The sequence below is a fragment of the Sporothrix schenckii genome (genome assembly GCF_000961545.1).
Source record: "Sporothrix schenckii 1099-18 chromosome Unknown Cont47, whole genome shotgun sequence".
Classification (NCBI taxonomy): Eukaryota; Fungi; Ascomycota; class Sordariomycetes; order Ophiostomatales; family Ophiostomataceae; genus Sporothrix; species Sporothrix schenckii.
In genome coordinates, this window is record NW_015971148.1 from 4570833 (window position 1) to 4583864 (window position 13032).

The following is a 13032-nucleotide window of genomic DNA, read 5'->3' on the forward strand; positions in this document are numbered from 1 at the left end:
GTCAACACTCAACCCTCCTCAAAGTTCCTTCACCCCTTGAAAGTGCAGGTAGATGTACTTTTATTCCGCTTTCTTTTTGTATGCTGGGCTTTAGCACACCCACACTCTCGAGGCTCTGCGCCGTCAGCTGCACGCCCCTGCCCACGGACGCTTCACACCCTTTTGTTTTCTCGCCCAGCCATGCTGTTGCTGCCTTTTTTATGCCAAAAGACCACAGGTCCTACGACATTCGGAGTACGGAGGATATCATGACTCATTCCGTCCTTGCAGCTTCTTTTTCTTTTACTTGATTGTTTGTCTTGATATGCTGTCGTTCCTCATCCGACAAAGCATGTTTGCATGCATATGAATACCGTACTTTGAACAAACTGACCTGTGGTCTTTTCTTCTCCTTTTTCATTTTTTAACATTGAAGGGTATCCTGCCTCAACATGACCAGCTGGCCATCGTGTTGTAACAGTGACCAATACGACAGATCAAGACCAGCTAAAGCTCGCCACCAAACAAAATACGGCGGTGAAGGCGTGGGACTGGTCGTTGTTTGCCTTTTGTCCAGTAGTTGCACGGTTCATTGCAGCTACCTGCAGGCAGAGAAGAGAGGCCGTTGGTCAACCGGCTAAACCTGCCAATACTTGTCCGTTTGTTTCGAAAGAAACCGTTTGACTTTACACAGTGTGAACTTTTCTTTTCTTTCCTAGCAAAACAGCCAATCCGATATCTCCAAAATGAATATGTGCAACCAAACGACAAAGTCAAAAAGTAAACATAATGTATGGGCTTTACTCTCCACTCCTCACTCTCAAAATTTCCTTCCTCTTTCTCTCTGTCTCTCTCTCTCCCTCTCTTATGTCATGTAGTACTTGGGACCTTCGCCACCCTGGGGCACCTGCCAGTTGATGTCCTGTTTGGGCGCCTTGATGTCGCACGTCTTGCAGTGAATGCAGCTATACGGGTTAGTGTGTGGTTAAAAAGAGAGGAAAGAAACAACAAAACGAGACAACAAAAGGGAAGAGCGGAAGGGAGGACCTACTTTTGCGCGTTGATCTGGAAACGCACGCCCTCAGGCTTACTGTTGTCCTCGATGTACTCATAAACGCCGGCTGGGCAGAAGCGGTTCTCCAGGCCTTGGAACGCAGGATACGTCTCAGCCGTGTGCTTCTCCCAGTCCTTGACCTGCAGGTGGACGGGCTGGTCCTCTTCGTGGTTGGTGCCGGTGCGCGAGACGCTCGTCAGGATGTCAAAGGTGATTTCGCCGTCGGGCTTGGGGTAGTCAATCTTCTTGTACTGGCTCGCGGGCTTAGTGGTCTCGTGGTCTGCGTGGCGGTGGTGCAGGGTCCAGGGCATGCGGCCCTTCAAGACAATGGCCTCGATGCCCGAGTACAGCACGCCGCCGTACATGCCGAGGGGCGTCTGGAAGGACGGACGCATGTTGCGGACCTCGTGCAGCTCCTTCCAGATCGAGGACTTGCGGAGGGCCTCTTCGTACTCGTACAAGAAGACGGTGTCGCCACGGACCGTCGACTGGCCATCGTCGTCTTGGTTCTCGGCCTCACCCTCGCCCTCAGCAGCGGTACTGCCCGTCTTCAGCGCGTTCCACGCCGCCTCGGCGGCCAGCATGCCCGACCTCATTGCATTGTGCGTGCCCTTGATCTTGGGCACATTGACAAAGCCGGCCGAGTCGCCGATGATGGCGCCGCCGGGGAAGGCCACCTTAGGGACCGACTGCAGACCGCCCTCGATAATGGCGCGCGCACCGTACGAGATGCACTTGCCGCCCTCGAGCACGGACCGGAACAGCGGGTGCTGTTTCATGCGCTGGAATTCGTTGTAGGGTGACAGCCACGGGTTCTTGTAGTCGAGCGACGTCACAAGACCCAGCGTCACCAGGTTGTCGCCAAAGTGGTACATGAAGCCGCCGCCGTACAGATCATAGGGCAACGGGTAACCCATGGCGTGGACAATCTTTCCCTTCTCAAAGACCTCGGGCCGCACCTCCCAGACCTCCTTGATGCCCAGCCCGTACGTTTGTGGGTCGCTGTCGCGGCGCAGGTCAAACTTCTTGATGACCTGCTTGGTCAGGCTGCCGTGGCAGCCCTCGGCAAAGAGCGTGACGCGCGCATGGAACTCCATGCCACGCTCAAAAGAGTCCTTGGGCTTGCCGTCGCGGCCAATGCCGACGTCGTTGGTGGCCACGCCCGACACGCTGCCATCGGCCGCGTACAGCACCTCCGACGCCGCGAAACCGGGGTACACCTCGACGCCCGCCTCCTCGGCGCGTGCGCCGAGCCAGCTGACGTACTGGTTCAAGCTGACGATGTAGTTGCCGTCGTTGTGCATCTGGGGCGGGATGGGCAGCGGGAAGGCTTTGGTCTTGGTCAGGAACTTCATGCTGTCCTTGCCGGCGGGCGTCGCAAACTCGAAGCGGTCCGGGTTGTCCTCGTCGAGCCAGTTGGGGATCAGGTCGTTGATGGCGTCTGGCTGGATGACAGCACCCGACATGGTGTGCGCACCCAGTTCGCCCGCCTTTTCCAGCAGCAGCACGCGGAAGTCCTCGTTGCCGGCCTCGGTGGCCAGTTGCTTGAGGCGGATGGCGGCGCTCAGCCCGGCCGGGCCGCCGCCAATGATACACACGTCCACCATGTCGCTTTCGCGCTCGATGCTCTTGGGATCGAAGCTGTCCTCGTCCGCGACGACGTCAGCCATGCGCCGCCGCCGGCTCTCAGAAAAGGATCGTGTCTGTGCGAAGTACGGGGTGGGGATGGGCTTGGGGGTGTTGTTGGTCGCAAACCGTGGCCGCCTTGCCGCCTGCACGCTGTTCTGGGACGAGGAAACAGAGGTGCGGCACCGGCGCGATGAGGGCGATGATGTCGTCGCCGGGGTAGCTGTGCATCGCAACGCGCTGCTTTTCCACCGGGCTGCGCCGTTCGGGACCTGGCCCGCGGCCGAGTACGAGTTTTGCGGCGCGGCGGCCGGTATAGTCGGCAGGACAACTCTGCGGCGGCCTGCCGTCCAGCACACGCGCACCGCAACGGCAGGGCCGCTTGATGCTGAGGCTGTGAACATGGCTATGGATGTGTGGAGTGTTGTGTAGAGGCCGTTCCACGGGCGCTTGGTTTTATCGAAAGGTTGACAGTCTATGTTGACAATGGAGGAGTCGCTCGTCGTCGAAGAAAGTGAAAATTCGACTGCCCAGCGGCAAGAGACGTTCGCAACCGTAACACCGCGATAGGAATGAAGAAAAATTCGAGTCAGAGGTGTCAGAGTTCAGAGTGGAACAGGAAAATGCCAGTTTACTGCATGGCCGCCGGTTTCGCCTCTTTGAGTGTTGGTCTTGTGAGAAGACTTGAGCAGTCGGAATGTCCAAGTGGAGATACTACCCGGTTAACCAAGGGCCGAAGAGGCCAATTAGGTTGCAGACGAAAAGCAACAGCTCAAAAGCTTTAGCTTCTTTCTTTTTTTATTTCGGCCGTTTCTTTTTTTTCGTCGCTTTAAGTGCTTGTTTCGTGTTAAGTTGGTGCCAGGGACAACTTCAATTGATACCGTAGAGAGCTTCGAAAGGGCAATTGACGAACAAATGGCCCAGTTAGTGGTCTGTGGATTCGATACTGGCAGACTGGGGAGCGTGACTTTGGAAATGCAAACGGCTTGTGGTGGATGAAGATGGTGACGTATTTATTTGTGTGGTGTTTTGGAGGCCGTTATTCGGCTTGTGCGACTGCCCCAAACGTAATTTCAACGAAGCCCCGCAGGATAGTGACCAAAAAGCGAAAATTTGGCAGGAACAACCCGAGTACAGGGGGGCCGGGGTCCGCTAGTTTCCTTCTCAGAACCGAGGCCAGAAGATGGCCATGTCCCAGCTAGCCAATCGTAGGACATGTTTTACCGAAGCAAGCCGCCTTGCAGTGGGGGATCCAGTGGAACGGAAGCCGAAGGTCACGTGTTACTGCATGACTTGTGAAACGGTTTACATCCCGCTTCGGTCACACATATTATTGATGCACGTAACTACTACTGAGACCATCTTGGGCACATGGCAATGCTGGAGAAATCGAGGTGAAGTAAAAAGTGAAAATAACAAGAAAATAACACACTATCCGTCGGACAATTACCGTCCGCGCCGTACCCGTGTAAAAACTTAAATACACGATGTTCGATGTGAGCGCAAAGTTGATGTCGGTTTGAACTGATCAACTCGTACTTCGTATCGCCCCAAAGACCCCGATATGCGGTGTGAATCTCTCGCTCATGTCCGTTGGTCTGAAGGTTTTCCCGGGACAAGGGGTTAAAATAGAATGGCCATTCGAGAGTGGCCAAGAAAGTTGCAGAGAACAAAGAATCCAGAACTATGGGAAATAAGTAAGCACAATCTACAGTCAAATCCCAAAGCTTGACAGAATATTTCTCGACAGTAAAAGATTAAACAAAAATACAGTACAGCGTATATGAGGTCCCAGGTTTCCTGCAATAACCCCAAAGATAGGTTGATAATGGGGCTTAAAGCGCCAAGTCCTCAGGCCTTACAACAGACTCAGCCATGATAATGAGCTGGTCGGATTTTGCACGGACCGGCTTCTCAGTCCAGATGTGTCTTTTGAGACTTCACCAAGCCTTGCGAGGGCACAAGTTTACGAAAATCCGCTGATAGAAACGGAGGTACCACTTGTACGCCAGCGGCAATGACCACCTTGAATCCCGCTCCGTCTCCGTTTCCGTACAGAGGCGTAAGCAAGTGGACGAGTGAGTTCGTCTTAAAGTATGCAAACACAAGACAAACGTTGTTTTGAAGGGTACAAGCGCTATGATGTCTGACCGGCCGAGGTTTTCAGCTATAATGGCGCCAGAGAGGAAACAATCGGGTAGACTTCAACGGTGAGGCCGACCATCGCACGGCATACGAGAAGCTCCGTGGACTGACCTCACGAATGCTTCTCCCCTCCGAGGAAAAGGCAGCAATTGTGCAGGGGGATAAAGTATTGCCGTTTTGCACTGTTCTGTGACTCTTTGGTCAAGGAACCGGCTGTCGCTCTGTCGGTCAATGAGGAGCGAGCGGTAGAAAGAATCTCATATCGATAAGTTCTCGGTAAAGCTCTCTGGATTAACGAATAGAAAGGTTTGTTATTTGTTGTTTGCGACCGCAGCCTCGACGATATGTGCCTTGGGAAGGATAGTGAATATGGGATGTGATTGGTCTAGTCTTTTTCGCGATACCTGGCGAAGTGCAGGTTGCGCCTTCCAGCATGTGCCACATCATTGAGGTCGCCCCTTTCAGATTCATTGGTGCCTTTCTTGTGTGCGTCACAATGTATGTGTACGCTCTAGAAGGAAAGAACGGCGATGACTGCACCTTCTCTGAGCTGATACAAGACTGGTAACTCAGGGGCAATGTAAAATGCCTATGATTTAGGAAAGTACGAGTGCGAATGGGATCGCTTGCATCTTTTCGCCTGCGTTTTTTAGCGTACGATTTATTTGTTTGCACACGACACATCTTCCTCATGAGAACAGTCACGAACTCTTCTCCTTCAGCCGCTTCCTATCTTTCTCAACTTGTCATTATCATTTCGCCGGACGATCCCGTGACCACTAGCATGCAAAGACACGCGCGAGGTGGCCTAAACATGTCTTTGGTGGCGAAAGTAAAGTGCAGAGAAGATATGATTTCGTCTTCTTCGTCACACAGCATTCTGACTCCAACAGGCAAGTCCGTGTCCCCAGCTCGATGCTCTACTGGCAGACTCTGCCAGACCCTGGACGAGGCAGATGAAACATTCAGAGCATCTCCCACCGGAATTCAGCTCCACGAGTTTTTGCGTTGGAAAAGAGACTTAGGCTCCAATATCGCGACTCTAGACTGGAGTATACACTACCGTACGATGTCAATGAAGAAGAGTGCCTTTGACAAGATCATTGCCCTTATGCGATGCGGATCGGCCGCATTTTCGCATTGTTGCATTCCCCGCCACTACTCATGTCTTCTGCTCTATTCGCCGAAGTGCCAGAATGTCTTTGAGCTTGACGGTGCCCTTGGCGCCCCAACCAGAGGGGCCAGCGTCAACATCCGGCCGCACGGCGACATACCAGCTCCAGGCGCGCCGGTCCAGCTCGGCGGTCGTAATGTGATCGGCCCAGCTGTCATAGACCATGCGCAGGGCACCCAGAAGCAGGCTGAGATTCTCTTCCTTCTCGGCATCCATGGCCTTGACCGTCTTCTTCTTTTTCGTTGGAGTTGTCTCGGATGTCGGCCCGACACCGCCAACCTTGCCAGAGTCTTCAGAGGACACGAAGCTGCGCATGAGATATTGCCGAGCGCCTTCGGGCCGGTGGATGGGCATGCCGACCACAGGCGTCAGCCCTGTATTGGGACCGTGCTTGAAGCGCGAGGCGGCGCTGTGACTACTGCTTCGACCACCAGTACCAGCACCAGCACCCGCACCACCGGCTTCCTGCTGTTCGCGCATCGCCTCGAGGTCCAGTCCCCATGCGGCCTCGCCACCTAAGGCCACATCCGCACCCGTGCGGCGCAGGCGCTCCGCCATGACACCCGTCACGCAGTTGCGCATCAGCCGCCAGCGGTCCGGGCCCAAAAACGTGCCGCCGAACCAGCGCGTCAGCACAACCAGCGTATCGACAGCACCGAGTTCGTGCAGGATGCGCAGCATCAGGTCGCCACAGCCCGTCTCGCCGTCATCGTACGAATCCTGGCGCACGCTGCTGGCGTAGTCGCTGCTGGTACTGCGGACGCGGTAGGCCCAGGCGTTGTGCGAGGCCGTCAGAAGCTTGGGATGCGCTTCCATGAGAGAACGGAGCAGACCCGCCCGCTGTGCCGGATCGGTGATGGTGGTGGCGCGCGCCACAAACGTCGAGTCCTTGAGGGAGATGGTCTGGCTGGTAGACCAAACACCGGCGGCAGGCTGTGACAAGGCACTGTGGACCTGTGGAGCGAGTTGTGGTGGTGCTTGGTGTGGTTCTGAGGCCACAACAGCGTCGGTCCCGGTTGCCTGTGTGGCCTCTGGCTCCTTGTCATCGTCGATACCAACCACCTCCTCTTGTTCTTCGTCGCCTTTCCAAGTATACCCGCTGCGCTTGAGCACGGCCACCTCACGGCCCAGGATGCGGACCCGCGGCTGGCCCTGGCCCCAGCCGGACTCGTCGGCACTGGGTCCTTTCGCCCACTCCAAGCCGAGACTCGTGGCCTTGGACCGCGAGTTGGCACTGACGACAGCCTGGGCCAGACTCAAGCGGCTCGACACGGGCTGCTCCGGCATGGTGTAGCGCAGCAGCTCGACGGCAAACGCCAAAACTAAGGGCGCACGGTTGGTCAGGAGAACGGTGGAAGCGATGCGGGCCTCTTCCTCCTCGTCGGCCGGCACAAACACGGGAAGCTCGAGGGAGCGTTCCAGCTCGGCGGCGGTCATCGGCTCGGGGCCCAAGAACATATTGCTGCTGCTCGACGCAGCTGCTGTGCCGTCCAGCTGCTTAGCCCGCTTGGCCGATGCTGATCCACTGGCGGAAGCTGTCCGTTTGCTGCCAGTTGCGCTGCCGCCTGCGGCCATCTTCTTGAGAGCCGTCTTGCAGCTCGTTTGTAATGACTTGGCCGCGGCAGCATCCTTGATGGCGTCCTTGACAACATCCGCCGGCGCCTCGGCAATTTGTTGGATGCTACAGGTGTCAGATGGGGCGGGGAATACAGAGATACAAAGAACAGCACACACCTTCGCAGGTTGGCGGCCTGTAGCGCCTTCACCTGCGTCATTGCCTGCAAGATGGGCAGCTTGCGCGTTGTTGTCAGTAAGCGGAGCAGCTCCTGCAGATCTTTTTCCGAAGGAGCAGACGCCATTTTCACTATTGTTCGGCTGTATCGTCAAGCTGATTTGTCGGCGTCGCCTTTGAACGAAGTGCACCACGACGCGGGTGTTTGTGAATTCCCCAGAATGACGGTACGATGTATCGGATGCTAGTGGGAAAGCTGAAGTTGGTTGCTCGCGAAGTCACAGGGTAGGGCGACACTTTGGGGAGCTACAGCAGCGCCCCGCTTTTCTCAATTCGAGAACAACGATTGGGGAAAATGTCGAAAACCTTGAACGATAGAAGCAAGCTTGCGCGGGGACCACTCAACTCGCTGTTTGCGGAGTTGAAACACACTCGGCCAAAGCCAAGGAGATATAAGACAGTTCATATACATATTGCAGACGCCAAAGGTGACATTTGCGCAGCGACTGGCTCTCATCTCACGAGAAAGAGACGGACTTTGTCAATCGTCTCGAATCGCATCTCATCATCCGACATCATGAGCGTCACAGGCTCAAGGGCTGCCGGCATGGTGGCCCAGAACTGGAGATGCAGTTACCAGACCTCCATGGTACTGTCATCTGTGTCTCGACCACATCATCCATGTGTCGCTGCTAGCTGCTTCAGACGGGCTCTCTTTCAGGCGACACCACCTCGCATGAAGCGGCCACCGGCCAAGGAACCGGCATCAAAACAGCCACCGGCGGAGCCTAACCCGTCTTCACCATCTCGGTCCAATACAGACAGAGTGGCTCGTATACCACAAACTCGGGCAGCGCCTTTGCCGTACCGGCCATTACCATTCGCCTCGTCAGACAAGAGCAAGCAGGACGACCAGCAGCAGCAGCAGCAAGGAAAGAAGGAGAAAGGAAAGGAAAAGCCGGAAGCTCTCGACAGTCTCTTTTCACAGCGGAAACTGCCCCTTATTGGCGCAGCCCTGGCTGCGGGTGTCCTGGGCTTCTACATTATGCCCCTGCTCATCACCTACCTCAAGGGCGGCTGCCGCGACGACCACCAGCACGCCGAGGTTGCGCCCGATGCCATTCCCACGGGTCTTCCTCCCGTCGGTGCTGCCGCATTTGACGCCTCTCTGGATGTGCCAGAGCGCATCATGGGCATCAAGCATGAGCGCAAGAAGCTGGCCAGCGGGTCGTCGGGCGCCGTACTCGAGGTGGCCGTCGGCACCGGCCGCAACGTGAGCTACTACGTGTGGGATCCGGCTACGTTCACACCCTCCTACATCAGGTCCTCGGCTGCGACAGCCGACTTGCTCAACGGAAACAAGGAGCGTCCCAAGATCACATCGTTTACGGGCGTCGACTTGTCGGGTGAGGCGCTGGGCATGGCGCGCACACAGCTGCGCGTCACCGTCCCGGCTGTGGCTGCTGCCATCCCCAAGAAGGCGCCCGCCATCGATGACGCTGTCAGCGCCGATGCCGAGGTCGTCAGTACCCTCGACGGCAAGGTGCGCCTCATCCGCGGCGACGCGATGCAGCCCTTGCCGCTGCCCGCGCCGTCGACCAACACCGCCCGCTACGATACGGTCGTCCAGACCTTTGGCCTCTGCTCGGTGGCCGACCCCGTCGTCCTGATTGCCAACATGGCCGCCGTCGTCAAGCCCGAGACGGGCCGCATTGTCTTGCTCGAGCACGGCCGCGGCAGTTGGTCCGTGGTCAACTCGCTGCTGGACCAGTACGCGAGCCGCCATTTTGCCCGCTTTGGCTGCTGGTGGAACCGCGACATGGCGGCGATTGTGGCCAAAGCACAGGAGACGGTTCCCGGTCTGGAGGTGGTGTCGGTGAAGCGGCCAGGGTGGCTGCAATTCGGGACGCTCTGGAAGATTGAGCTGCGGGTGAGGGAGGCCGCAGCAAAGAAGTAAGGGTGAGAGTGGGAGTGCCACTGTTGTCGGCAGAGAGAGGACGGCGGACTGGAACCATGACGATTGTGATGGATTAATGTAGGGAATATCTACAAAAATATGCCATTCTCCTACTCGTTTTATCTTTATTCAAATGAGCGTATATAAGAAATTTTAAGATGGCTCATGAATTTTTTTTTTTTTTTCACAATAAGCCAAAGAAGCAAGGTATCACACGAATTTAAATAAATCAAACGCTTTTCATTAACTAAACAAAAACAAATAAAAACACAGGCAAACTTTGAAACCTCTCACTTCTCCAGCCGACTTGGTCTATTTTCTCTATCCGACACCCACCTCCACCTTTTATGTATCAACAGATTCCCGTCTAAAGACACAAGGGGCTAGTTTAATCCACTGGCCAACCTATCATACAGGATAAGAAGATAAGAAAGGACACACCGGTAGGAAAGAAAGACATCAACGGAACCTTCTGTAGGATACATTGTAAGACAATAAACAAAAACAGAATCGTTCCCTCGGCGGCCTTTTCTTTATAATATTTGAGGCGATTCACACACGTCTCTTCATCCATTCCCTATTCACCTGCCCACACTCATACACAAAAAACACAGAGAGCAGTGCAGACGGCTCAAACATGGGCGACAGCACAAGAGCGCAGAACGGAAAGAGGGGACGATGGAGATGAGAGCGGAGACCCAGACGCTTGATCAAGCGACACCGGGAGAAAATAAGAGACCTTTCATAGGATAGGAGAGAGAAATGTCAAAAAAAATGATAGACGACGAATTGAAGATGACAAAACAACGAAAGCACATTGAAACGGATCAACAAATAAAACAAAATGCCAAATTTCGACGCCGATTTATCCCCGTGAGACCTCACAAAAAATACCAAATGCCCGCTTTTTTTGCAAACCTGCCGAACCCCTCAAAAGCACAAAAAGATGAAAAGATCAAAAAAGATCAAAAAAGATCAAAAAAGATCAAAAAAGATCAAAAAAGATCAAAAAAGATCAAAAAAGATCAAAAAAGATCAAAAAAGATCAAAAAAGATCAAAAATGATCAAAAAAGATCAAAAAAGATCAAAAATGAAATCGCAACAAAGAGAAGAAACCGTAAATCGTTACATTTTTTGTGTATCCCACCTCCAGACACAAAACCAGACGGAAATAGAAAGAGAAGAGGGGAATGGTATCTCAGAAGAAAAAGAGAAAAACGAGAAAAAAAAAGGAGGGGAGTGGTGAGATTGACAATTAAAACTCGTCCAGCAGGCAGTCGAGCTCATCGAGCTCAATGTTCTCCGGGCACCGGTCCCAGCCGGTGACCATGCTGTCGAGCTTGGCCCAGTTCTCGGCCTCGTGGTCCCTCTTAGGGCCAAGAGAGAACATGGGGCGCATGGCCGGGCTCGTCATGAGCGCAAAGGACTCCATGTGGCGAGCGGCGGCGGTCTCCGAACCAAACAGCAGCGCCTCGTCACGACCCGCGTCGTCCAAGAACATGCCGTTGTTGTGCACATGAGCAGTAGCGGACGACGGGGGTGCGGCCTGGGCGGCAATTGCAGCGGGCGACAGCAGGAAGCGGCTGCCAGCGTGCTTCTGCTTCTGGAGGCCCTCGGCGGTCTGCGTAAACTCCTTCTCGTCCTTTTCGAGAGGAGGTGACGCGCCGCGGTGGTTGCGAGACGAGTACGAGCTGGCCGAGCGGTGGTGGCCGGCGTGGTGGTAGCGCGCCTCGCGGGAATAGCGGGGGTAGCGGTGGGAGAGGTGCGTGATGGGCGTGCCGGGCATCGGAATGTCGTCGTCCAGGTCGTCAAACTCGGGCGAAGACAGGTCGACCTCAGGCGACGGGCTCAGTTCGCGGCGCCGCTCCTCCTCGGTGGTCTCGGAACCGGACGCGGCGCTCGACATCGGTGGCGTGACAATGCTGGTGCGCGGCACAATGAAATGGACGGACGACGCATCGGGGAGCGGCAGGTGCGGGCAGGTAGTCAAATAGTAGTAGGTGCGGCGGGGGTGAATGTTCTCGAGCTCCTTGGTCAAAGGGCAGTTTTTCGAGGCGGACCAGCAGGGGCGCTTCATGTAGGATGCGAGGCGAGACGAGATAATGGCGCAGGGATTTGCCGACCTGTGGAGAGAGGAGCCACGCTGTTAGTAGATGCGCCTAAAAGGGGAAATACGAAAATGCGCTAAGAGATGGGAGCGCCGGGGCCAAAAAAAAAATATGCAGGGACGAGATGAAAAAAATAAGTGGGAATCGTGAGACTTCTTGGGTGGTAGAGTAAAGTCGGGAAACGAAATTTGGGAATTTGGGAATTAAGACCCGACAATTGAAGGAATTGATAGGAGGCGGGCTTTTGGGAGAAATTAGACATACTGTTGAACGGATTTGAGCTGCTGCATCAGAATGGCTGACAGCTCCTTGATCAGGTGCGGGCGGTTGCCAGTGGACTTGAGCAGAATGATGACGGCCTCGACAATGTCGTCGTTGACCTCGTCCATGTCAATCTCGACCTCCTCGACGTCAGACGAATCCCTCTCGACGGACTGATGGCGTTTTGGCGACTGGGGCGGTGTGGCGACAGCGGCAGTCTTGGGGGAGGCGTCGTGGCTGCGCTTGGTCCGCTTGGCCGAGGGTCGTTGCGCATCGGATGCGACGGCCGACGACGTGCGCTTTGGTGAGGCAGACGAAGAAAGAGTAGTAGCCGGTGGCGCCATGTTGGTAGTCGAGTCGAAGACGGGCGTAAGCTGCCGTTGTGTGGAAGACGAAGAGGAAACAGACTGGGAGGAGGTTGTGTTGGACGGAGAGGTGGTTGAGGTTGCGGGGGACGCTCCTGGAGATGCGATGGTGTTGGAGGAAGTAGGCTTGGTTGCGGCGGCGGCAGCGGCGGCGGCGGCAGCGCGAGCGGCGTGCGTAACAGGAACGTGGATGCCCAGCGACGGCAGCGAGAGTGATTTGCGACGAGTATTGTACGGCATGATGCGAAAGGGAGGGGAGGCCGCCTTTTTTGTGTTGTTGGAACGACAATCGGGCGATCACAAGGGACCGATCAAGGGGAGAGAAAGGGAGGAGAAAGAATAAAAGAAATAATAGGAGGAATAAGAGGGAAAATAGAGGGAAAAGGAAGAAATAGCAGGAAAAAGGTACAAAACAGGGGAAACGGAGATATGTGAGACGAAGGAGATAAAACTAGTAGGGTAGGGAAGAACACCGAGGGGGACGAGGCGAGCGATCTCCGGATCTCTCTGCCAAAGCGCCAAAAGCGTTTGCTGTGTCTTTGCTTTCTTTGCTGTCTGTCTCGTCTTTTGTGTGCGTTCTGTTCCTGCGTTTGTACGGCGAAATGACCTGTCTGCTGTGTGATGCAGGGG

At 55.1% G+C, this 13032-nt stretch overlaps 4 protein-coding genes across 4 annotated transcripts; 1 reads left to right on the plus strand and 3 right to left on the minus strand.

The window, feature by feature from the left end:
* Window positions 1-844: 844 nt before the first annotated feature.
* Window positions 845-3063, minus strand: SPSK_04040 (electron-transferring-flavoprotein dehydrogenase; the record flags this gene model as incomplete). The annotated part of the gene is made up of 2 exons (XM_016730853.1): window positions 845-944; window positions 1031-3063. 2 exons carry the CDS (start codon window positions 3061-3063, stop codon window positions 845-847), a joined length of 2133 nt encoding a protein of 710 aa, XP_016585963.1.
* Window positions 3064-5966: 2903 nt separating this feature from the next.
* On the minus strand, window positions 5967-7837 carry SPSK_04119 (impact protein-like protein; the record flags this gene model as incomplete). The annotated part of the gene is made up of 2 exons (XM_016730930.1): window positions 5967-7659; window positions 7713-7837. 2 exons carry the CDS (start codon window positions 7835-7837, stop codon window positions 5967-5969), a joined length of 1818 nt encoding a protein of 605 aa, XP_016585964.1.
* Window positions 7838-8287: 450 nt separating this feature from the next.
* SPSK_04291 (uncharacterized protein) lies at window positions 8288-9667 on the plus strand (the record flags this gene model as incomplete). The annotated part of the gene is made up of 1 exon (XM_016731102.1): window positions 8288-9667. The coding sequence occupies one exon, from the start codon at window positions 8288-8290 to the stop codon at window positions 9665-9667; it is 1380 nt and encodes a 459-aa protein (XP_016585965.1).
* A 1256-nt stretch (window positions 9668-10923) lies between these two features.
* On the minus strand, window positions 10924-12642 carry SPSK_04175 (uncharacterized protein; the record flags this gene model as incomplete). Its single annotated transcript, XM_016730986.1, has 2 exons — window positions 10924-11791; window positions 12041-12642. The coding sequence occupies 2 exons, from the start codon at window positions 12640-12642 to the stop codon at window positions 10924-10926; spliced, it is 1470 nt and encodes a 489-aa protein (XP_016585966.1).
* Between the last annotated feature and the right edge of the window lie 390 nt (window positions 12643-13032).